This window comes from Amblyomma mixtum, chromosome 1 (assembly GCF_055824585.1).
Source record: "Amblyomma mixtum isolate Tamu chromosome 1, ASM5582458v1, whole genome shotgun sequence".
Taxonomy (NCBI): domain Eukaryota; kingdom Metazoa; phylum Arthropoda; class Arachnida; order Ixodida; family Ixodidae; genus Amblyomma; species Amblyomma mixtum.
The window spans coordinates 84437874-84463320 of NC_143012.1; the positions used below are offsets into that span (position 1 = coordinate 84437874).

Below are 25447 nucleotides of genomic sequence, written 5' to 3' on the forward strand. Positions count from 1 at the left end.
TTTCGTGCTGCATTCTTTAACCATGATCACTGACCAACAAACCCAAACAGCCACTTTAGTTCATCAGCACAAACCTGCTCCCCAGCAGGAAGCCCTGAGAATCCCACACGGCATCCGTCTCACTCTGCATTTGCAGCGGCATGCCGAAGAACCTCTGTCCGAGAGCCCCAAATGGACGCTTCTCCTAAGACAGCAAAGAAAACCAGCCAGATGCTCACCCATGCCTACATCTCCATGACGGTCTGGTTGAGGAGTGAGTAGACCATGTCGTTGAGCATGGACACACGTTCCTCGAGCCGTCGGACGCGTTGCCGTGACAGCTTGAGCTTCTTTCGAAGCGATTCACTCTCCTCGGGACCACGCATCCGGCGATCCATGCTCTCGCGCGCCGCTGCGATGGAAGTGGCCGAGGGTAAGGGCGTGCCATAGCTGTGGTCCAGGGCTGACGCCTCGCTCCTTTCACCGGCGTCAGTCGGTGCCTCTAGAACTGCTTCTACCACTTCCTGAAATGCGCAGTGGCAAATTACAATGTCCAGATGGTCAAACGGTAAGGTACATGGGGTCTAACATCTCAAAAACATCTCAAAGCGACAAATTGGCTATGAGGAATGACATAGTGGAGGACTCCGGAATAATTTCGACCACCTGGCGCTCTTGAATGTGCATCGCTACTGCATAGTACATGCGCGCTTTTAGATTTCGCTTCCATTGAAACACGGCCACCGTGGCCAGGGTTTGATCCCGCATACTTGGGCAGGCTCAGAGTCATCACGGCGGACGGTAGTCAACTAAATCTTCACAGTTCATCTTCCGCTCCACAACTAAGAAACTGTACGACAGAATGTTCCAAGAAAGCTGAATTAATTTATGTACCAATGTAGCCGGGACGAAATTACTGTGGGTAGAACGTGCAAAAGGACCTATACTAAATCTGTCAAATGTTTCGCAGCAGAGTTCAATCTACGAGTGCAAGTTGACGGCTTCCATAAGTGCACTCTTCTTTCATAGCTTCCACTCCACTGTGAAACTCTCGTGAGATGGAGCACAATTCCAATGCACTAGATACCATGTTGGTACAGAAGGGATCAGTGATGTTACATTTTGGGAATTTTCCCTTTTCCAGGGAATCAGAGGAGCAAAATTTGGTAAAAAGGGAATTTTTACAGATTTCTGGGGAATTTTAGGAACTGAAATTGTCTCACGTTTTCCAAACTGACAGAGTTTTAAGGCTGCTACAGCGAAAAAAAAAAGCTTGAAATAGGAACTTTTGGCTCTCGTTGAGAACATTTTTGGTCACGACATCGAACGTCACTGAAAGAAATGGCTCTCCAAAGAGAGACTTGGTTTAGGGTGCAGTTATCGTGTGCGGCCCAAATATTTGGCTGAGTACCTGTAAGTACCAAGTACGAAATTTTCAAAACAAATAGCAAGACAAGAAATATTTGATTTGTACTTGAAATTTCAAATTTTTACACACTCTGAGCACAGATGCGCAGGCACACATTTACAGTGGACTCTAGTTAATTTCGAAGTTGCTCAATTCAAATATCCAGTCTGTTTGAACCCATGCATTGTTCCCATCAACATCCAGTGTATTGAGAAGGATTCCCTTATTTCAATTTCTTCTGAATAATTCGAAGAAATTTTTGATACCCCTGAATTTTGGATTATCAAGAATCAACTGTACAAAACAATTCCTCACAGGAAAACAGGGAGACTAGAGGAAAGTGAGGGCACTGACACTGTTTTGATTGAGTTAGAGACAGTGTTTGAAAGCCTACTGTGAAATTCTGGCGAGTAACCAGCGCTTAACATTTTGCCTAGAGGTGAAAGGGAGTCGCAACCTGCTCGTAGTCATCTGGGTAGGCGAAGATAGTAGGCACAGCATTGGGACGCAGCCAGGTAGTCTTGCCCGAGCGCACAAACCAACGCTCCAGGAAGTGGTCCGAGCAGAGCACCGAGTCTGCAGTGGGTTGCCACGGCGCTGGCCGGTTCACGTTGTGCACCCATGCCCTTAGGAGTGCCGGAGAGTCCAATGGAAACCTGCACACAGGTGCTGTTAGTTTTAACAGCATTTCGAGATTTCGTGGGGTCTGCTACCACCCTGAGATCACAGTGCCATCTGTGGCAGCAACTAGAAAACAGCACATTGCGCATCTCATCCACATCAATTCTAGTAAACCAAACAACTAACGCTCGTTACTTCCGTCTTCCAGATGTTGGCTGCCCTTTTTTTTGCTTTTTCAAAGATGGAATGGGTGAAGTGTGCACCCACGTTGTGTACTCTTCACGACAACAAAGTTGGTAACCTATCAGTGAATTGTGGGGATCCTAATTATAGGTCAGTCAGTCACGTCTGCAAAGTGATACCCTGAAAGTACCGCAAATTCAAGTGTACATGCAGACCCTAATGTGCCATTCAGCGTTCAGGTACAACTATCCAATAGTCCGAAGCCAGCACACCAGCCACATACACAGATAAGCACTAAAAAGGACACACTACAGCTGCGCTTTATACACGAGAACAGTATGCGGTGGTTACTGTGATTCCAGGGCTACGGAGTTTTAATTATTTTAGATCAATTATAATTTCAAATGGCTTTCAAGAAAAACAAAGAAAACAGCTACCCACATGAAATAGAATGAAGCATAATAATGTGATCGGAACGCACTTCGGAAAATTTTGATTTTGGTCTGCTGGCTGGTTTAGCGCCACTAAGTTTCTTCACCTGTACTGTCTGTGTTTTTGCACTTCAAGTGCATTTAGGGATCAAGAACCATTATAGTTTTAGTGGGAAAAGAATTTCTAGCCATGTCCCCCCCCCCCCCCCCCCTTTTCTACGTTTCAGCAGTGTGTGTCAGTGGACACCTCAATCGCGCTGAGAGTAGGGGGTGGCTTCCACTTACAAACTGAGGCTGTTGAGAAAAGGAAAGGCGCATAACTGGCTCCCTGCGTAAGTGGACACCTAAATAGCGCTTTGATATACGTGGCGGCGGTGGTGTACACCAGCTAAAAACTATGCTTTCGCGCAATATTTTAACAATGCTATACCGCCAGCAATATTTTGCTCTGCGCAAGGTCTCACAAGCACTTACAGATGTATACACGCAGTTTAGTGGAAGGCCATATAGCCGCATGTATTTATTTGCTCGAACATGGAAATTACTGGTTATTTCTCCAGGCGCAGTGGAAATCGCTACAGCAATCACTGAGAACGACACACGTGTGAGAACGACACAAAAGACTAGCAGGAAGCTGCTTCTGTTTAGTTTACAGCTGTATGGCCTTTCCCAAGACCGAACTACAAACCACCCGCAGGTACAATCTTCTAAACGGCGCAGCAAGAACTCCTCGGTAGGATTTATCATCTGTTATACGTCGTTAACGTCACAGTGGCCAGGTCAGCGCTATCTGGATCATAGTTGATCGACATCCCTTTTCTTACTTGTGAAAAGTCGCGTCAGGACAGTTATCGCTGTCGTTGCTGCAGTTCCACGCTTCACACATCACCATCGTAGCTGTCTTCAACGTTTTATCCACAGTCTTCCTCGACAGCAGTCACGCCTCTCCGAGGGTCGCAGGCTGCCTGTACCCCAACTAAACTAGTGCGTGCACTTGCAGTCGTGAGCCTATCACACCGATTGGCTGTCCGTCGTTCCGTTTCTCTTAAGTATCCACATTTAAGGAATTTTTCACAAGCTTTAGCAGCGTTATCTCCGCGCGACGAACTTCGCCGAAGCTGGGCAGTGAGAACGGGTTGATTTGTGCCGCCAAGATCGCGCGGACTTTTTACATGGAGGTAACCACAACAACACGCCTCAGAGGCAAAACCGCCATTTCCACGATCGCTTCAAAGCGTTTAAAGCGCCTTCAAAGTCATCCACGCGGCGTTCTCGCGCTTCTCAAATTACAGCTTTTCAATTCAGCTAAAATAAAACGCTTCATAAACGCGTAATTTTGGTAGTTTTAGCAAAATATTACTAATAATGAATGAACTTTGAAACCATTTGAAACATTGTTTTTTTATATATAAACCGCTGCCTGCCAGCGTGCGGGCCAGCTCGGGTTCGGCATTGAGCCAGCTGCATCCAAAGCAGTGCGGTCTGCTACAGTTTGGCTACACGCTGTTTTCGCTAATGGGTAAACATGACCAGCGCACCGATTAAGGCCCTCACGACTACTTTTCGGCAGAAATTCAACGTGGTCCCGAAAAGCATAACAAAATGGTTTCCCTCACACATGTACACAGGTAACGTATTTGTGCCCGTTACCGGGATTTCGAAAATTGCAATGGCGAAGCATGTCCGCGTCATGGCATCATAGCGTGCTGATCATAAAGCAATTGAGGCCGTCATACAGAGCGGATAAAGTCTGGCGGCTGAGAGGATGCTCGCTTTGATTCGCGAAAGCCTGGTACAAATATGCGGAAATTCATTGTTGTGCTTTTCTGGCTCTTTTGCAGAAAGGTACTGCATTTCATCAACTATAAAAAGCATATCATACAATGTGTGACATCTTCTCGTATGTGTCAATTACGCGTTCATGCGTACATTGTCCTGCTAGATATCACGATTACTAGTTTTTATTTTGGTGCCCTGCGTGTCTTGTGTTGTCGACTCTCAGATGAAACAAAGTTCCTATTAGCTGGATTATTGAACTAGAAATCATGCGGGAATGATATCCTTTTCCAGGCGGGAAATTCCATTTCCAGTTGGGTTATTCAGCCAGAAACCGGCTGTAGCTAATGGTTTTTGCTTAGCCGGAAAAATTTCCAGCTGGAGCTAGTTCAAACTGGAATCTCCAGTGGAATCACTCCAGCTGAACAAGCATTTTTCCAGCTGGACGCTTTTCCAGAATTTGGGTACCCCTGACGAAAGTCTGTCGACTCCTCATTTTCATCTGAGCTGTTTGAATTTCTGTTATCGTTTTAAATTTAAACAGTGTCAACAGAAATTTAAGTTTTAAATTTAAATTTAAGACGATCATTCCTTTATCTATGTATGGTTTCAATTATTGCAAGCATTAAGAAAGTTTTCCTACATTTGTGGCGTTATAGTTATGTCTCGCATGAAGGGCCTTTGACATAAAAATAAAACAGGTATAGAAAAATATAATGCGTTGTATTTCGACGTGCACAACATGTAAAAAATCACAACATATACTTCATTGAACATTTTGCATTAGGTTTTGTTACTTTTTCCAAAGGAGTATAAATTCTAGTGAAAAGAAACCACACATTTCTACTACTGTAGCAAGTGATACTGGTATTTATAGTACCTCACTGCCAGATAATTTGGGTCAAGAAAATGATCAGTTTTTAGAGAGACCCTCCTTTTCCTTTTGCATTGCATAGAAAATGCTTCAAAGAGCATTAAAATGACATATAACATACTATTGCCTAATGTCGAATGGATTAGTTTCCTTGAATATTTCTTTTACCGCAAGTAGTCATCTACCTGTGTTGTGCTTTTAATTCCTTGCTTGCAGGAATGAAAGACATGCAGCGCAAGCTGAAGTCTGTGGATTGCATTCTCGAGCTCCACGATGCTCGTGTATCCTTTGCTGTGCTGCGTGCTGTATATAGGCAATGGCAAAGACACTTTTCATGCTAAGAATCTGGCAGGATGAAGCATATAGTCAGGGCTTTCTTTAACTGCACAGACATTGCCAGGCACCAAAGTGAATGCTTAAAGCATCTCAGACTTGCCCACTCCAGTTGGAAAATACAATTATACCATTGTTACACGGCTGACTTAACTGGGGTTATGAACTTAACCACAGTTAACACGAACTGTGGTTTGTGACAGTAACCGTTTAACCACGGTTGCCTTAACCGCGGTTAACCGTGCCCGTGTAACAGAGGTCTAGAGCAGCACCTTTCACCATTGCAGTGCTTATAAATTCAATTGATAGTTTGAGAACAAACACAGTAGTGACGTGTGCAACAACAATAATTATCAAACACGTTTTCTTGAACCTGTTATGGTATAAAGTGCCAGAAAAAGCAGCTAAAAAATGCAATAAAGCACAGCCATACTGTGCTGGTGCCAGATCTGATTTGCCACAAGTGAATTACTCAAGCACTACTTGTTCTAAACTAAATGCAAGCATCTGTGACAGATATCTCTCTAGTTGGCAAGATAGCAGGGAGCAGTAACTGCCAGCAAATGCCAACAAGGTCTTTGGGATATTCTCAGTTAAGATGTAGTTCCCTCATGAGGAGTAACTGGAGAGATTATGTTTGGCAGTTTATAGGTCAGAACATGTGGTATGCTGTCAATGACATGTGCAACGACAATAATTATCAAACATGTTTTCTTGTACCCTATATGACATAAAGGGCCAGAGAAAGCAGCTAAAAAAAAAGCAAGAAAGAGCAGTCATACTGTGTTTACTTGCAGGTAGTGCCAGATCTGATTTGCCACAAGTGAATTAATCAAGCACTGTTATGTCTAAACTTAAATGCAAGCATCTGTGAAAGATATCTGTCAAGTTAGCAAGATAGCAGGGAACATTAACTGTTATTTGTGATCATGTGGCATAGGATAGTAAGAGGTGTGAGGCAGTCTACCCAAAAATTGGTGTTGACTTTTTAGTCAGGGCTTTGATTGCGGCCATGATTAGACAAGCGCTTTATTGGACTAGGATCAAGATGGTGACATTACGTATGTAACTCAATAGGCATGTTCCATTAGTGTCTATCATGAATCAGCACATCATGTAAGGTATGATGAATACATGATGACTTGAATATTTCACAGCTTCCAAATCGTACAGTGTTTTTGTACGGTTCCATGTCGCATGCAACTTGTGTAACTAAATATCCACTGCACAATTCCTGTCACTTTGCAGCGTTGTTCTCTTGCCATTGCAAAATGTTGCACGTAATTATTACCACATGTTCATCTGTTAAAGGACTTTAGGCACCTAATTTTATAGTGTGTTTTCTTCTTTCAAATGATGCGTTAGACATTAGAATACATGGATCACCGCTTGGTATTTACCTATCACCACTAAATAATTTATATGTAATTGACTTTCTTCTCTCATGGTGTTCCGGTTTTCGTTTCATCAACCAAACGATGGCTGTGATGTGCATTTGAACTTTAGGTCATGTTAGGCATGGAAAAACTGTAATATCAGTGCTGATACATTGATTTAACTCACTGCTGCACTTAAGAATTACATCAAACGACGGATCAGCAGCTACTGCATGTAAATTGTATACAACATGGAGCCATACGAAAACATTGTACGATTTGGGAGGTGTGAAATATTAAATCTTTATGTATTCATCCTTGTTTTGATGCAGGGATTCAGTTGTTAGCCTAGTCATACTATTATCATAGTATCTTGGCAGTAACTAGTCCAGTAATTTTGAACCAGCAGGCACTCAGTTGCTCTAGTGTGACAGAATCTGTCATTTCTGCAAATACAGCCCGGGCTCCAGTTGGGAGAAAATGAACCACCAATAGGCTGTAGTTCCTGCAGCATGCTTAACACGAACACTCGAGTGCATGTCTTCTACGGACATTAGCGCTGTTGGGCGCTGACCGCTGGGTCTGAAACAATGTCAGGGTGGAAGCTGGGCGCCAACTGTCACCAACCGCTGCGAACACACCCTGCAGCATGGTCTCGGACCCAGAGCTCAGCGGCTCTAATGTCAGCGCAGGACGCGCATTCGAGCATTCATGTTAAAGGGGCCATGACACCATTTTTCAGACTCAAGCTGTTGTTTATTGCATGACGTGCGATCTCCATTTCGGAACAACTGGACAAAATATTAGCTTATTTGGTGCAGCGAATAATTTGTATTTGAATTTTTAAAAATTCTCCTGAACCGTGTGGAAGTAGGGCAACACTGGCACGCTTGTGGTTCGTGATGACATAAACTGACAGTCATATGCATGCTTGCGACTTAACAATCAAACTGACTGAACTATGAATAGTGAGCGTAAGGGATGAGTTGTTCATTGTTTAAACTTGGGGTGCGACTGGGGTGAAGGGGGAAGTTTGAGAGGGACAAAGGTAACAAAGGCCTGTGTCCTTTCCTTTTCTATGTCACTTCTACCCGGTCTCGGCGACTTTACTCCACAATGTGCCACGCCGGTCGTGTGCCCGCACTCACTTTATAGTAGATAACGCTGCCAATCTATAATGTCACTCAGACTGCTTCAAAATGGCCATCGCTGCTGGTTGAAGGGCTTAGAGCCAATAACTTAAAATTACAATTTCTAGTTCGAATGCGCGCATAGAGCTCTTCTTCTTTTTTAAGTATGTATAATAAAGTCGTGGCTAGTAGCTTCAACGTAAGAGCACGATTTGGTGGTACTAGACCATGTCATGACCCCTTTAAGAATGCTGTCAGCGGTACACGTACACACAGATACCAAAAATGCAACTATAGGATGTGCGACACTTTCAACTTTTTATGACTAAGAGATTTAGGTGATCATACAGCTATGAATGGAGGGGCAAAGGCATGGACATGATCATGAAGAATGCCTCTTTGCGATGGAAGTTACATATATGGCATCAAAAATTTCCTAACAGATCTAACAACGCACTTTCGATAAGCTTTAAATTCACTTGCACGTCACCTTCATGCATTCTTCATGCAATGAACTTCGTCAGCCCATTTGACGGACTGTGCACTCCATCACTCCATAGGTTACATCATTACTCGCCATTGCATCCTTAGTACCCATTTCATGACCGCATTTTATCTTCGTTTTTTTTTACCTCTTCCACTCTGCTCTCCTTCTGTCTTTATCTCCCAAATTCCCCTCCCTACGCAGAGTAGCATGCCAGCGATTTTTAAACGCCGACTAAATTCTCTGCTCTTCATTAAAGAGTCTCTCTCTTGGGAATGTTTTTTGCCACGTGTAACATTCTTCGCATACCAGCATTCTTTTCATGCATGGCCAATTCTTTGACTTTCCCTTCACATCTATCTGATGACTCGTATTTTTTTAAAATAAAAAGTTGCAAGCAGCGCATGTATTGTTATTTTGTGCTCCCCATGCCATCTTTTAGTACTTCACCTTTGTACTTTCCTGGCTTGGAAGCAGTGCTCTCACCTTGACCACTCTCGACACCAGGTTCCACTGAGCGGGCGTAACCCGCACTTTATATCCATGTTAGCGGCCATTAAGCCACACGTGCTGCTGCTGAACAAGGCCGACCTTGCCGACCCCGACGCCAAGGACACCGTGCTGCAACGGCTGCGCAACGAGGGCACACAACACGCACTCTACATCCGCAGCACAGAGCCGTCGAAGAATGTTGACAAGGTTGGTGCAGCATCCCTGCAGCCAAAGCTGCGCAGAGTCTCTCACTTGCAGCATTTTAGCAGAAGCAGGAGCTAGGTGGAAAGTGCGACAGGACTAACTTCACAGCTTTCTTGATCTCATCTGAGCCTGAGGATAGTTGGAGGCACGCTTTGTGTTTTGCTGTTGTTGTTGTTAGCCTTTGAAAAGATGGCACATACCCACACTGGGGGATTGGCCAAGAATCGGGAGGCAAAGGTTGCTATATAGGATGCTATATATATATATAAGGATGCTATATAGCCATACAGCGTCTTAATTTTCTTTCTCTTCTATTAGCAGTGCCACCGGTGCCATTGGCGTAGTATGATGCAACCATGGGGCGTAACTTGCCGGGACTTGCAAGTTCTCTAGCCATTCAGTGTGGCTGTTATTCAGATTGAAATAGAGACATGCTAGCTGCATATTAAAAGCATGCCTATTAGTGAAGCAAACAAAAAAAAAGAGGAAAATGCAGTGCTGCTTGTATCTGAGACTAAATCTGTCTCAATGGACCAAGTAATGTTGTTATGTGTTAGTGACACAGAGAAGAATGGTGTAGAAAAGCAGACCAACAGGCAGGCCTAAACGTATCGGAAAGTGCACGATTTATTGGGCGAACTTGTGGTGGAAAAAGAAAGCTTGGTGGCAACGACACTCGTGTGCACATTTAGCAGTTGTTGGGATTGGATTTATTGGCTGCTCACAGCTGCATTGTGTTTAAACATAAGCCAAAACTTTCTGGATAACAAACTTGCACTATCGAGAACTTCCCTGTCCCACAGCATGTGTCTTAGAAAAAGAGGGAATTGAAATAATGGCTAAGGTTGTATATTCAATATTTCAAAGTGAAACCAGCATTAGGGATGTGAAATAGCCTCACTATGTTTCTGGATTCATAGACCACAGTTTTAATATACACAAGTACCATGCCAGGATTTACATTTATGCAAACTCCTTTGTCTGTAAAATAGTGCAGTGACTTACTAATACAGAGACGTGCTGTGTTAATTAGGATGTTTTTGTTTTTTTCCCACTCTTGTAACCCTCTTGGGTAGTTTTTGAGTCAAGAATAAAGAAAAGCATTCCTGAGCATCATGGAATTGCACAAGTGCAATCATGATTGTTTGCAGACGAGATGGCTGCTGCACAGAGACACAAGACTGGATAACCCAGCCTGTGAAGCTTAGCTGGAAATAACGCTGATGTGTGCACTTGCAGCAGCCAAGGAGCAACACTCGTTGAAAAACTAAGATGTCGAAAACTTGTGGCAAAAATTTTTCTGGCACTTTGTTCTTGCTAAAGTGCGATGAGGCGAAAGCCACTTCCACCTATTTTGCTGCCCCTGTTACTGTGGTGATGACGTCATAGGTGACATCACACGTATGTGGAGCACATTTCCGGTTATGGCACACTACGCCATATGATGATGTCATTAGATTTTGTTAATTTTTATTTTTGTTTTATGAATTTTTATTATATTTTATTTATTTTATGTTGTATTTTGTTTCATTTTTATTTTTCCATTTTATTATGTTTTACTGCACATTGCAGCACTGATTATGTCATCAGGATGATTTACAGCTATAGTGTGACAGTTTCCGTGGGCTGACGGACAACGAAGAGCCATTAAAGGCTTTTGCCTTAATATTGGCAGTAATACTGGTGATCGCAATGATAAGAAATGGCACCATTAGCTGTCACTTTTCCATGACATGCAGGCTGTGATGAGAAACGACGAGAATAAGTTAAGTCAGCTTTTGCTGAATTTAGAGCCACCGTCCTATACATGAGGGAGTAAGCTGGGGATCTTCGCGTGCTGTGTGCAGTACTTGACCAAACCGGTACGTAGCTGCTGCAGTTCACACAGTCAACTTCCTTGCACTTGCTGCAGATGAAAACGCTAGCTCCCCATTAGACTCGAATGTTTCTCATCTGTGAAAACTTCCTTTTCAGATTGTCCCCCTGGTTGCGGACCTGATTCGCCATTCACAACGCTACAACCGGCTAGAGGTAAGTGCCGGATGTGTATCATTTTTCATAAACTTTGTTGCCAGCATTTGGAGGTATGGCAATGACAAGTACAACCTGACCCCCCCCTCGTGAGGAGTTTTCAGGACGTTCGTGTTAATTGCAAGAGATTATGGCAGTGTCCTAAAAAAAAAAAAGATTGGAGGTGAAAACGAGTGTGCCAGGCTGTTCACAGAGCACAGCACTCTGAAAAGAAAATCCCTAGGGCTGGTTCTTAGTGTTACTGGGTGCTCGGGTGTTGATCTCAGATAGACGCATTAGTATGCCAATGGTTATGCTGGATGATTATGCAGTTATGCAAAGCATGCTGAAACCTTAAACTTCTCTGCACTCTACATAGAGGAAACAATTTTTTTCGTATGTTTATGCATTTATTTGTGACAGTGTCACCAAAGCATCCCTACATGAGAGCACTGTAGACCCTATTCTCAATCAGATTTGGTTTGTCACGTGGCTCCTGCATGGTAATCCTGTACTCCCCCAGCCACCACACTGTTGCCAGGTTTGACACTAAAAGCACCAACTGAGGGACTCGCAGGCACAAAAGATGCTGAACAAAGGGAGGTTGGGAGGCTGCAGTATACCCCACTTCTCTCTGCCATGACTTGGGGGTGAAAGTCATTATCAAATTTGTTGGACAAAAGGATTGTCTTGCTGGTATGACCGCGATGTGATGCAACCGCCATCTTGTTTCGTGCCATGGTTGCCCGCATGGGCTCACCTCGCAGTTGATGTCACATGAATGAAAAATTGTAAGGCCACTTAGGTCTGCTTATGTGGAGGATTGTGAAACCATGCGTTTTGAGGAAAGGACAGGTTTCTGAGGAAAGGAAAGGGCGCAGTAGCTCTCAGATCTTGACATCTAGGTGCGGGCACCAAGCATGCAACTCCAGGTGCATATTTCATCAGTCCAAATGCCTGTGGAAAGCTAGCCTCCAACTTCATATTTCAACATCTTGACCGCACCTTAAGAGAAAATATTGTCTCAGAAAGCATGCAACTGAAGGTGCATATGCCATTGGTCTGAACCCCTGTTGCAAGCTAGCCTCCAATATAACATTTCACACCTTGGTGGACTCCTCAACCACACCTTAAGAGAAAATATTGTCTCAGAAAGCATGCAATTGAAGGTGCACATGTCATAGGTCTGAACCCCTGTTGCAAGCTATAGCCTCCAATATAACATCTCACACCTTGGTGGACACCTCAACTGCACCTTAAGAGAAAATATTGTCTCAGAAAGCATGCAATTGAAGGTGCACAAGTCATAGGTCCGAACCCCTGTTGCAAGCTAGCTTCCAACTTGACTGAAGCATGTAAGCTCTATACAGAGGGAAATATGGCGCCACACGGAATGCTATACGACGAACAGTTGCTCAAAATATTAGTGAATGTATTCGGGAGTACTGTCACCACATTGAAGTCAACCAGTAATAACATCGCTGGGATTTCATCTGCACCTGCAGTATGTTGGTCAAACCAACGGGCCCGAATCTCTTTCCATCATTCTCGGTGTGACATCAGCATTGCATTATGAAGTATAATTTTCAGCAGAAGGTGTTTACTGGTTCACAGAGTAAATGTGTGTACCTAGGATGGAAGAGGGAAGCGCATCGCCAAGTTAACGTGAGTAAACTTGTAGCTGAGCTATGCACAGATGCCAGCCAGTAGTAGCATTACTTTGCTTGAACAGAACAAATGACTGTGTGGCGGCAGAGGCATTCTTAGTTGATTCACTGACATTGTTCAGATACGGCACTATGGCATTTGACTTCTGAAATCAAGGTCACAGGATCAGATCCCAACTCATGTTTGAATCTCAGTCACAGCAGCCCTATTTCGATGGAGGTGAAATCCAAACAATACCCTTGTGATGTGTGATCTCAGGACAGGTGGTAGAAATTAATCCAGAGCCCTCTACTGCGGTGCTTCCCATAGCCTACATGCAATTCCCGCTTTAGGATGTTAAATCGCACTGTTCCCCTGCGGTGTGCAGGAGTATGACTACAACATCATGGTGATAGGCATCCCGAACGTGGGCAAGTCTTCCCTCATCAACGCCCTCCGAAAGATGCACCTTGGCAAGGGAGGTGAGTTTCCTGCAGTGTCTCTTTTTCTGTAAGACAGAGATTTTGGCAGTGGTGCACTTGTAATCGTGCGCAGTTGTGATAATCGGACCTCCTACTTAAACTTAAGGACTCCTTGCTTTGGCTATCTGTCAACTTTGACTATGCTTTGATGACTATGGCTATGGCTTTGACTTGCTTTGGCTGTGGTCGACTAGTCTATCGACCAAGAGGTATATGCGTCTATGCATTTCAAGCACTGTACAATGTAATGAACTGCCATTGTTTCCTACTTCATGCATCCCCATTGTGCCGTCCTTTGTCTCATGGGTTTAGCCCCTTTGTGTTTCAAATGCAGTGTCATTTACGGTGCTTATGGTACAGTGTCTTATGGTGTCTTCAAGAGAGAGAGAGAATAAATTAACCAGAGGAAAGCCAGACATATGGGCCTGGGGCAGTCTGCGTTATTCTGTGTTGGGGACTGTGGAAAGCAGGAACTAAAGAATCATAATAAGGCTAAAGAGAGGAGGGGCATGAGATGCATGTGAATTGTACTGGGAGTATGTTTAGTTTGGTTTGCTTTATGGGGGGTTTATCGTCCCAAAGCAACTCAAGCTATGAGAGATGCCGTAGTGGAGGGCTCCGGAAATTTCGACCACCTGGGGTTCTTTAACGTGCACCGACATCGCACAGTACACGGGCCTCTAGAATTTCGCCTCCATAAAAATTCGGCCGCCACGGCCAGGATCGAACCCGCGTCTTTCGGGCCAGTAGCCGAGCGCTGTAACCACTCAGCCAACGCGGCAGGGCGTACTTGGAGTATGTGCTTGGGTGTCCCTGTACCAAGCTTCAAGATGTCTGCAATGTTGCCCAAATAACTTGAACAAAAGCTGAGGGCACTGGTTATGTTCGTTGCTTCACTGGCAAAAAACAAATGGGTAAGCAACTATTATCAAGATTTCACCATGAGTACCCACTTGCAGTGTTACATTAATAAGCCAGTCTACATACAGCTGGAGTTGGCCATTTTCTTGCATAAGCACGACGAGCTTCCATATCCTCTATACTATAGTCGGATACAACTTAAGTCTGCAGTAAAGCTCCGCCCACATTTGCGACCGCTGCACAGGATTCCTCCACGACGAAAAAGTAGTCCGTTATTAAAACTTTTCCTGTTACCTAAACAAGAAGCTTAGCGCAACAAAAAAAAAATAAGCTGTAGAGTTTTGATACGTCGCTTATTTAATATAGTCAAACATTAAAAAGCTGATCTTATTTATGGTTACGATTAGCCAGCAGAGCAATACAGGACGCCGTGGACCGTGGCCCAGTGTTAGCAACTGCTGTTTTTTTTTTTAAGTTGTATCATACTCTAGGGGGTGCTCCTGTTTCAAGTCCTCAGAGCCTAGGCTGTTTATTGAGCAGAGTGTAGATTATAGTCATCCAGCATGTTCCCAGCTGCATTGCTTCCAGCCTTGGTATTGTGCAAAAGTACAAGGTTGTGGGCAATAATGCAGTGAACGAAGGATGAGCTTTGCAGGCAGCACCGAACCTTTCTCATTTTGGCGCGTGGACTTTTTCTTGCTTTTCAGCATATGTGAGTTCTCTCAAGCAGGAAGTGTCATTTTTTTCTTGGTCACTGGCTCAGGTTGGCTTCTTGCTCTGTACCTGATGTGGTGCGCACCGTCCTCTCTTTTGTGTCCTCGCAGGGCAGGCCACGCGCGTTGGTGCCAAGGCAGGTGTCACCATGTCCGTCCTTGAGCGTATCAAGGTGAGGGTCGACTAGCATAGGCCGTCCTGCTTTACCGGTGGCTAATAAACGCTTGTATTGGGGCTAGTCGGCATACATCTGTCGCTTTATGTAGCGCAGTAAACAACCAAAGACATAGAAGGAGACATAGCATGATGTGGGTTGGGGTTTGTGAACTGAAGGCTTTCTTTCGAAGAAGAGGAAAATACGCACAATCCACACCTGGCGAAGTTGACTACAGCAGACCATGGACAGTGTTTAGTTTGTGTGGAATGAGAGCACCGCTTGAGATTTTCACTGAATGTGATGTGCATGTCCTTGTACTCAGCCTGTGAAAGTTCCTCCTTTCACAGAAAATATAGCTTGTGTGTTGAAACTCTATATTGCCAAGCCAAAGTATTTTTTTTCAGTCACTGTGTAGATGAGGGTTTTGATGGAGCCCATAGGGAGTCACTGCTCTAAGTGGGCTGGATTTTTCATTTTTTTTGGCTGTGCTGTGTTACGCTCCTGTTGTCAGGCTTGCTAAGTCCAATCTTTTGAGTCCAACCAAGGCAAGGAATGCAGGCAATTTTGGTTCTGTGGAAGAGGTTCAGATGGGACGTCCGAGTTTTGGAAATGTTGGCGCTGATTGTTCCACACTGTCAGACTGTCAGTGCTCACTACAATGGTGTAGACATTTGGGCTTTCGTGCAGAACACACAGGGCGGTTGCGAAAAGGACACACATGTGCACATGCAAAAGCAAATGTCCTCATGCAGCTCTGACTTCCAACACCTTTTATGTGAAAACACGTGTCCCATGTATACCACATGGCAACCATGAATGATGCAATTGACGTGTGCTGAGAAATGTTGGTCACAAGGTGTACACAGGATGCTCATTTCCGAATCGAAGATGTTGCTGGGTCCTGTGCAGTGTGGTATGACCTTTCTATAATTTCGCTGTGCATTTCCTATGCTTGCATTAATTAGGCACTTGCATTGCTGGCTCGCTTATCTGGTTGTGCTGACAAGGCTGTGCAACAGTGTAGTGAACAGGGGTTGAAGTGAAATGCTGAAAAGCAGACAGAGGATGCCAGTATCATGGCTGTGCCTTTGTGAGAAGGATGTTGGGCTCTCAAAACTGGTCGGCATGGTTTCACCTCACCGAAAAGTGTTTGAGACAGTCAAATGAAAAAGTTGATGGCTTAGGTTTGCTTTGATCGTTATGTTAAAGGACAGTTTCATCTATTTCTTATTTATGGTAAATATTGATTTTTTGCCTCTCTCTGGGGATGTTGATGTTTGTTTGGATAAAAAGACGTGTATTACTGAGGAAGTTGCATTTCGAAATTTTCTTGCAACTCGATTCAAACTTGTGATGTCATGGCTGGAAAAGGACACTGCAATCGCTGTTTTGAAGTGAATGGTGGCGTAATCAATTCGCATTGAAATAACTGTGCCAATGCCCCACAGTTTGCTTGTAAAATTGGCCAGTGATGGCAACACCTGTATTTCATTTTCTGGTCTTTTCTAGCGGATAAAAGCTTCGTTTTCGGTCAAAGTAATGACTTTGTTGTTGGAATGCATTTTTCAATTTTCAATCAGAACTATCAACAGGCCAGCTTAATTTCTCCCCAGTGTCCCTTTAAACAATGCAGGAATAGTACGAAGACATTTACAGCATAAAGACTGCTGTACAACAAATTCAGCCCCTGCAAATGAATGTTGCTAGCTCTCTACGTCCCAGCGCTTACGTATGCTAAATGCAAGCGTTTTGCTGGAATTTACACTGCTGTATCTGCTCTTTTAGTTCAGAGCATTGTAACGGAGACGCAACGATAGTGTCATCTGGTTTTTAGAACAGGAACCATTTTTGTCAATAAACTGACACTCTTATTATTTAGTTTTTGCATTTTAATATATCAATGCGGTGTGTTAATAGCATGGGCAAACAAAGGCTTAAAAGAGGGGAGGAGGCGGTGATGCAGCGCTCAGGAAATTTCAGGGGGTGTTCTGACACCTAAACGCCCACCCTGACTACGCCCCTGGTGTCTACGACTTTGTTTCGATTTTTCTGTTACTTTTAAATGCTTGGATAAAGCATATAGATTTACAATGTGCAAAATTTTGATAGAAGTAATGGCGAAGGAGTGATTATTTCTTCATCAGCTGACTTGTTCAAGAGGTGATGATGCTAGTTTGAAGAGCGTGTGAACTACAGGAGAATACACGGACTGAAAGACAGACCTGTGTTAATTGGTTACATTACGTTAGATAGTCAGACACCTTTCATACTGCATGTGCTCGTTTCTTTATTCCGATTATCCTGTGTGAGTCAGGTATTAATCCTCAAGCCTCGGCTCAGGCGGCCAACAAAGTTTTATTACAAGCTAAATTAAATGCGCATTCTGTGTTTCTTTGAAAGAAGGTGATGGTATTTGTTTGTGTTGTGATGATATTGTTCGAAAACCTGTCTGCAGCAATTGCTCTGATCATTCGTTGAAGCTTGAGTAACTAACATTTTATGAAAACAGGGCAAGCTCAATGCCATGCAAGCATGCCTGTACCCGCACAGGCACATACAGTCTTTGTCAAAAGTAACCAGGCTGCATGGTTTGCTTCTCATTCGTATAACAGAGCCCTCACGGCTTCCATAAAGATCAAAAAGGTCCTTGAAGGTGAGAACAGCGGTTCTCCTTGCCATACAGAGATTCAGAGCTTGAGGGCTGTCATAATAGCTTGAATATACGACTGAGAGAGAGAGAGAGAGGGAAAGGCAGGGATGTTAACCAGAAAGGATTCCGGTTGGCTACCCTGCACTGGGGAAGGGAATGAGGGGAATTAAAGAGGAAAGAGAGAATATACGACTGAGAAGAAAAAAAACGTGCAGCCTGGTTACTTTTGACGAAGACTGTACCTGACTGTACGACTGTCTTGTGGACCAGAATCAGGACATGAACTGTGTGGGCGTGCAGATCAGTGAGGATCCTTCGATGTACCTGCTGGATACACCCGGCATCCTGAGTCCCGCAACAAATGACCCCCAGGTGGCATTGCAGCTGGCCTTGTGTGGTGAGTCGGCAACTGTGGTGTGCGTACACACATTTGTTCTATCGTTGTATTTTCGCACTGTTTGTTGTTCCCACTGTTTTGCAGTTTTCTTTTTTTTTCCTTTCGTTCTTGTGTGATGTAGCATACGAGGGGGTACCCAAAAGAAACCGGACTAAATTTTTTGGTCGGCAAAGGTTCTGTGGAACCGCGTTTTGCCACCAGGAGCGCATAGAACGGACATTCCAGAGTCAGTAAGCCGAGTGCCGTCGTTGAAGGAGGTCAGACTAGTTTAGGCAGAGTTTTAGAGTGACGACTGTTTTGTGTGAACGTCGTTTTTGCAATGGCTGATTTTCGTGAACAGCGTGCGCCGGTGAAATTCTGATTTTTGCTCGGAAAAAGTTGAATGGAAACTCTAGAAATATTAAGAAAGTCGTACAAGGATGATGCTATGGGGACAACTCAAGTGTTCCTGAATCGAATCCTGAATCAAAGCAACAATCATGCCAGTGGAAAACTTCAAATTCATCTCGCCTTAAGAAAGCTCGTCAGGTGAAATCAAACCTCAAAACAATGCTGATTTGTTTTTCAACGTGAGAGGAGTCGTCCATTCAGAATTCTTTCCGCAGGGTCAGACAGTTTGCCAGGCTTTCTACTTGGATGTTTTGAAAAGATTGGGCAACAGTGTGCGGTGGAAGCGGCCAGATTTGTGGCGGTCGGGGATCTGGTTTTTCCATCATGGCAATGCCCCTGCTCACCCAGCCCTGTCTCTACGTCAGTTTTGGACCAAAAATGGCATGACCCCTATTCCTCAACCGTCATACTCTGCCGACCTTGCCCCGTGCTACTTTCTTTGTTACCTAGAATGAAAAGATAAGTGAATGGAAAGCGTTTCGCTGATGTTGCTGAGGTGAAGAAAAAAACGACGGAGGCACTGTCAAGCATCACAAAAGATGAATTTAAACAATGTTTTGAAAAATGAAATGAAAGATTCGACAAGCGTATCATTGCAAGTGGGGAATACTTTGAAAGAGATTGAAGGTCTGTGCTTAAAATGTGAACAAATAAGTTCAAACAAAAATAAGTCCGGTTTCTTTTGGGTACCCCCTCGTATAACCACTCCTATCTAGGCCCTATTTGGGCTGATAGTACCAATAAATAAATAAATAAAATGTGTCCCCTTTAGTTTTTGGCGTTGCCATTGGTAGCGGAGAGGCCGTGCTTGAATATATATTGTAGGCCAGCCAGAAAAACTCCAATGACCAACACCTTGGTGCAGTAAAGCTACTTTGTCCAGTGTATTTAGGGGAAGCCCCCAATATGGAGTAGGTAGAGGTCGTTCTGGGTTTGATCCCCAGGCCGGGACCAGTTGTTCTTCAGCTGTGGAGTTTAAGAAAGCTTTGTGGCTTTCTTTTGTAGCCGTGTGGCTGCACAGCCCAGCTTTGCAGGGCTGGAAATAATTGCCACTAACAGCTCCATGCGCTTCCTCTTTTTTCTTTTTTTTGCACTGACCAGTGAATACAACCTAGGACCATGGTCCGTCTAGTGAGAATGTCCCATGTATTGTCGGATTCAGGTGTGCATGGACTGACCATGTGGACCAAAGAGTTGATGTGGCTGGCGAGGGAGAGGGAGGAAAGTGGGGTATAACTGGTGCTTTCACTTCTTAAAGGTGCACTGAAAAGGAATCTGAACTCGTATTTTTACCACGGGAACTCCATCTACACGTTCCGAGTGTTCTTAGAAACTTCGAATTTGCTCTGTGTGGCCGATTTCCCTAATTTAAATCCGATTAAACGTCCTAGCTCCCAACTCTTATTTTTTAATTCTCCGCAAACAGTGGGAGGAGTCGACCAACCTTTCACCCAGTCCCGTGGTGGCTTGCCGCTCTGCCATCGGCAGAGTGATACATACTGATCGACGAAAGCAAAGAGTCCACAAGTATTTTTATTTTCATGGGCCTAATTTGCAGCTATGTAGTCTCTGACTAGATGTATTTATTCACAGAAACCTAAAAAACAAAATAAAAGTGAAAGCAAAGCCGCCATGCGACTGCCTGAAAGGCACTCCATGCTTTGGTCGACTCCTCCCACCGTCTGCGGGGAATTAAAAAAAAAAGGGCGGGAGCTGGACGTTAATCCAATTTAAATTATGAAAATTGGCTGCACAGGGCAATAATTTGAGGTTTCTAAGAATGCTCGGAACATGTAGTTGGTAGAGCGACATCTGCGGTGAAGTGGTGGTCCTGGGTTCAAACGCTGGACTGGGACCAATTTTTCTTTAACTACAAAAATCCTAACGAAGCTATATAGTTTCCCACTCCCTCATCAGCTTCTCCTCTTCTACTTCCCTCCCAGTGCGTACGTCTATACCCACATGGTGGGTTCGGGGGTTCCTCCCATCTACAGCTATTGTTGAAAAAAGGCCATTGTGCCTATGATCCTTGCTTCCTTCATGTCATGGGTGCCATTTCTGTGCTGTACCATATCACCTCAGCAAGTCGAGGCAGGGGAGATGTGACGCTGATGTTCTGGACGCAGGCTGCATGCTGGACCACCTGGTGGGCCCCGTACTGATGGCCGACTACCTGCTCTTCTGGCTCAACCAGCAGCACAACTACAGGTCAGCCGTGCACCCTTGTGCCTCTTCCATGTTGTTGTTGCTGCTTCACCTGGTCTGCATCACTGCAGCTTGCTGCAAGCATGCATAGGGGGGGGGGGCACATTACGGGTGACACCATGCACTGTGCATTAGCTTACCTGCATGATGCTATCGACTTAGCAGGACGTACGGATTTTTTGCTGCGTAATTGCAAGATTAGGAGAACAGAAAAAAACTGGGCGAGTTGATAGTGATTATGTTAACGCAGCATGAAAAATGTGGACAGTGGACAGAGAGATTTGCGCAGAGCAGTCTTGCACACGACACAGTTTTGTGCTGAAGTAGCAAGTTAAGCTGAAGCAGTGGCGTGACTTTCTTGATTAGCTCACGGTGCATGCTTCAATGTGGTCGACATGGAGGGGTGGAACTCCTTTACCATTCCCATTCAGAATCGAGCTGCTCACTATGAACGGTTTTTGGAGGCCAGTGGTCTCGTGCACTATATCTGCACAGCAGACCGCCACCCTGGAATCAGCTACTGGCAGTTCGCACAGCTATTTACTGGTGCTGAGCAGTCAATCCTTGTGTCCGGAGGGGCGGCCGCCGCGGTGGCTCAGCGGTTATGGTGCTCGGCTGCTGACCCGAAAGACGCGGGTTCGATCCCGGCCGCGGCGGCTGGAATTTCTTTGGAGGAGAAATTCTAGAGGCCCGTGTACTGTGCGATGTCAGTGCACGTTAAAGAACCCCAGGTGGTCGAAATTTCCGTAGCCCTCCACTACGGCGTCTCTCATAGCCTTAGTCGCTTTGGGACGTTAAACCCCATAAACCATTGTGTCCGGAGGTGACTGAAGAACTTGTGCTGCTGAAAATGTCAGCTAACTCAGAGTGCCGTTGTTTGACACATGGCCTAGAGAAAGCATTGGCACCAGACAACCCAAATGCAGGAGTTCGTATCATGGGGTAAATCCCATTTCAGTTCATCTGCGTGCTGTGTGGGTGCTCAGAGCCTGCATATTTTTCCCAGATTTAACCACGTAGTTCGTCTTCTACTAATGACAGCACCCAGAGTTGAGAACAGTAAAAACTAAGTACACTGCAGATATGTGCTTGTCTAGCAACAGCGAGGGCTTCTGAGGTGGGATGGTGCTGTGGGATGCATCTAGGCAGCAACAGGCTTGAACACTTGTCCTTTCCCAGACTTGTTGGTTCTTGTTTACTGGTTCTATCAATACAGTGCCGTAGATCTTATCTTTGTATACCTGGAATTGTCAGTTTTTCATCTTCTCGCCTCTTTATTCATCTTGTTCTGTCACGCATTTCCCTGAAAGTGCTTCCATGTTGCAGTTTTTTTCTAGGAGAATTTATGCACGCCTGCACGTGTAGACAAACACATGCCATTAAAAAAGCACAGGCTGTGGTAGGGTAACTTACAAGCTGCCTTGTTTTTGCTGCTTTTATTCTTATTAAATATTGTAATTATTGTTAGGGGCTATCGCTCAGTGCAGTGAAGTCATGAAGTGCTGTTAACTTGAAATAGTCACCCAATTTAAAAAGAACCATGTTTCTGTTAGTTAAAGCGCGTGCAAAGTAAACTGGGCACATGCATTTGCCCGCTGTTTGACCACCTACACTCGTCAACTGACATGCATGCTCTGCGATTACATGCTGTGCCACATTGTTGCAGCTACGTCGACTACCTCGGTTTAGATGAGCCGTGCGACGACATTCGACTGGTCCTGTACAGGACGGCGATCAACATGAAAGCTGTCCGCAAAGTGCGCTCTTGCGAAGGTATGTGATGAGGGACGGAACCTCATCATGTCACGTTGCATCATTTTACATTGGCCAAAGCGTGACCGTGCATAATAAATAGATGTCTTAAAGATTTATTCAACATCCCAATGGGCACTAGTATTGGACGTCCCACGGACGTCCTAAACGTCCACAGGACGTCCAAGGGGGTTTTGGTGCCCATTGGGATACTAAACTCTCACTGTGTTTGAGGGCACTGATACTTATTTTTAATGATGACTGGATATTGTCCCACGGACACCTTGGTTTTACTTGTGTAGACAAGGAACAGAAAAAAAGCAGAAGAAAAATATAGCACATGAGGGTAAGCAGGAAGACGAGCACCGCCATAGTTTAGTAATAACTTTGCACATTACGCTCGCCTGTTGTCTTCCGTTTCCAGTTCAGTCGTCTCTTGTAACACAAGATCAGTCTATTTCGCTGTAATCGGCAGTGCTACGCTACACTCATGTGCTTTGTCCAGTGTCATTGATTGTTTGCCTCTAAAAATGGTCATTACTAAAACATCATGCAAGGCTCCCAGAACTTTCCGAATGATATCTAAACAAAGTTCAGTATGACAGCAGAGTACCATAGGAAGTGTTGTTGATCACTCTCTCGTCTTCATGCTGTTGTGCTTCCTCCTCAGAGCTAGTGGAAGTGGCAGAGTTACGTTTCTCAGTGTGTAACAATCACTTCTGTCACTCGCAGTGACAGTTTTGATTTTCCTCCTCATTATTTACAAACTGTGAATGTATACAGAATTTCAGCTTTCCGGGGGCACTTAACGAACTTAGATGCAAGCAATGCGAAAGCATTGCAATTCCATTCCAGTTCTATTCTAATTTTACTTCAGTTATATTCTAATTCTATTCTATTCCATCATAGTTGGTGCAGTTGCAAGTACTATAGTACTGACTTAGTGATTAACATTTCACATTTTCCCGCCTTTGATGACATCACACCGTTTCGACCAAATGCGAGCTTTGTTATGCCGCCAGGTTTTCGTGTCGATGATCCATCTGATGCTTTTGCATTTATAATTATTCCAACAGAACTGGTGAAAATTAAACTAGGAGAAAGTTCGATGAGAACGGAAGAAATACCACAATGATGCTGCAGCGCTGATGCTTACTGAGCTGACGGTTGTGGACAAAAACCTTGCCGTGTCGGTTTCTACGCAACGGTTGCTGTGTTGGCTGTGCAGCAAAATCCAGATAGACTCGCTCAATGATGTGAGGAATCCGCTTGTTCCAGGAGGGTGGACCCTGATTCCCAACCAGGATGCCGCAGCGCAGAACTTCATCCAGGGCTTTCGTAAGGGTCTGCTGGGCAAATTAACCTTCCTTCCGGATTAGCGACTACTGCAGCTCGTGCAGTGCTAAGATACGATGTACAGCAACCTAGTTGAATGTGGACCGAAGTGAGAATGTCGCACAGTAATAAAGATGTTGAAAATGGAGTTGTTATATACTTCATCATCATCAGCCTGACTATGCCCACTGCAGGGCAGAGGCCTTCACCAGTTGCGGCCACCGCATCCCCACAAACTTCTTAATCTCATCCGCCCACCTAACTTTCTGCCGTCCCCTGCTACGCTTGCCTTCTCTTGGAATCCCCTCTGTTACCATTTAGGACCACCAGTTATCCTGCCTTCACATTACATGCCCTGTCCAAGCCCATTTCTTCCTCTTGATTTTAACTAAGATGTCATTAACCTGCGTTTGTTCCCTCACCCACTCCGCCCGCTTCCGATCTCTTAACGTTACACCTATCATTTTTCTTTCTACAGCTCGCTGTGTTGTCCTTAACTTAAGCTGAACCCTCTTTGTTAACCTCCACGTTACTTCATGCAGTTTATCAGCGACTTGCTTTTAAACTGCTGGTTGAAAACAAATATTGCTAGGAAGCAACGTGTACCACTGAAGTGATGCCGGTCGCGACTCTTGATGATGAAGTGCCGTCCATTTGTTTCTTATCTCCCTGATTTCATCACTCTGTTCTGCAGGAGGCACAGAACATAATAAAGCATTAGCATGATCACAGTAGTAACGCAACAGGATTTTATGTGGAAACACACGTTCGTTGTGCACTTCTGTATCGACTCCTGTGATGTGTTTCAAGGGAGCACATGAGTTTTGGAGATGAAATTTTTCTTTCTTTTTTTTGCGTTGAGCATTGAAATTTGGCACGCTTACTGGAAAGTCCACTGAATGCTTAAATACAAATTTTGTGGCTTGAAATAAAAATCGAACGAGCTGACTGCCTGTGTGTTGTGTAATTCCAAGTCTCATGCAGTGTTTACTGGATGTTGTCACTCATGAAGACAGGCATAAATACCTCTCGCAGCTGAACTGCTCACTAGCTCAACCTCAGGTTTTGCAGACAGCTGGTGTTTCGTGTCCAGTTTTGGTACATGCGAGATGGCAACTGTGTTTTATGCAAAATGAAGATGTAAAAGCGTTGACTGCTGTTCTACTTGTTCAAACAGCACGGAAATGAAATAGTGCGAAGAGAAAGACAAGGACATGGAAGTGGACTGGACAAGTGCAAGTGATGTTTTTTAAAAGGACTACCTAACTTCCACTTCGTCCGACCTACTCCTGCATCCTAGTCTTCCTTTTCATGCTGTTTTAGGAAAAGGAATGCAGGAGCGACCTGTCACTAGGAGCACAAAAGTTAACACTCGAGGCCTCTATGCATCGTGATCCTTTTAGAGAAGTAGTGCCACTGATGCAACAAAATTTTGCATTTGTACTGTTTGCCCAGTGAAGTACATGCGAGTACAGTGCTGGGGTGTAGCATTAAAGGGGTTCAAAGAACAACACTATCCAATTATTGTTGTTAGCAAAAATTGATTCTGGGGCTCT

At 44.5% G+C, this 25447-nt stretch overlaps 3 protein-coding genes across 4 annotated transcripts in view; 1 reads left to right on the forward strand and 2 right to left on the reverse strand.

Annotated features, from left to right (window-relative positions):
* The window catches only part of LOC149367044 (uncharacterized), a 25357-nt gene extending 25003 nt beyond the window's left edge, over positions 1-354 (reverse strand). The window contains exon 1 of the mRNA XM_089553738.1: positions 219-354. Coding sequence (XP_089409864.1) covers positions 219-222 — 4 coding nt within the window. The 5' untranslated portion in view covers positions 223-354. The remainder of the gene's footprint in view (positions 1-218) is intronic.
* Positions 225-3863, reverse strand: LOC149367046 (THAP domain-containing protein 1-like). Its single transcript, XM_089553784.1, has 3 exons — positions 3447-3863; positions 1845-2043; positions 225-503 (listed from the first exon to the last, which is right to left on the reverse strand). Exons 1-3 carry the CDS (start codon positions 3512-3514, stop codon positions 225-227), a joined length of 546 nt encoding a protein of 181 aa, XP_089409910.1. The 5' UTR covers positions 3515-3863.
* A 204-nt stretch (positions 3864-4067) lies between these two features.
* Positions 4068-24039, forward strand: LOC149367047 (mitochondrial ribosome-associated GTPase 1). Of its 2 annotated transcripts, none has more exons than XM_089553756.1 (10): positions 4068-4250; positions 5489-5553; positions 9103-9294; positions 11266-11322; positions 13337-13430; positions 15116-15177; positions 18113-18209; positions 20726-20807; positions 22471-22577; positions 23835-24039. In XM_089553756.1, exons 1-10 carry the CDS (start codon positions 4148-4150, stop codon positions 23933-23935), a joined length of 960 nt encoding a protein of 319 aa, XP_089409882.1. In that variant the 5' UTR covers positions 4068-4147; the 3' UTR covers positions 23936-24039. The 2 variants fall into 2 exon arrangements, with proteins under 2 accessions (XP_089409882.1, XP_089409888.1); XM_089553762.1 differs by lacking the exon at positions 23835-24039 and adding an exon at positions 23633-23818.
* Positions 24040-25447: the final 1408 nt, after the last annotated feature.

What these genes read in the sequence shown, in the direction of transcription:
- LOC149367046 (XM_089553784.1), bottom strand. Translation starts at nt 3,514, where the DNA reads ATGGTGATGTGTGAAGCGTGGAACTGCAGCAACGACAGCGATAACTGT. An exon ending in CCTGACGCGACTTTTCACAA is followed by an intron (nt 2,044 to 3,446) that starts GTAAGAAAAGGG and finishes ACCTGTGTGCAG; the next exon opens with GTTTCCATTGGACTCTCCGG. An exon ending in ACCCAGATGACTACGAGCAG is followed by an intron (nt 504 to 1,844) that starts GTTGCGACTCCC and finishes TGCGCATTTCAG; the next exon opens with GAAGTGGTAGAAGCAGTTCT.
- LOC149367047 (XM_089553756.1), top strand. Translation starts at nt 4,148, where the DNA reads ATGACCAGCGCACCGATTAAGGCCCTCACGACTACTTTTCGGCAGAAA. An exon ending in CGTCGAAGAATGTTGACAAG is followed by an intron (nt 9,295 to 11,265) that starts GTTGGTGCAGCA and finishes CTTCCTTTTCAG; the next exon opens with ATTGTCCCCCTGGTTGCGGA. An exon ending in CCGTCCTTGAGCGTATCAAG is followed by an intron (nt 15,178 to 18,112) that starts GTGAGGGTCGAC and finishes GTGGGCGTGCAG; the next exon opens with ATCAGTGAGGATCCTTCGAT.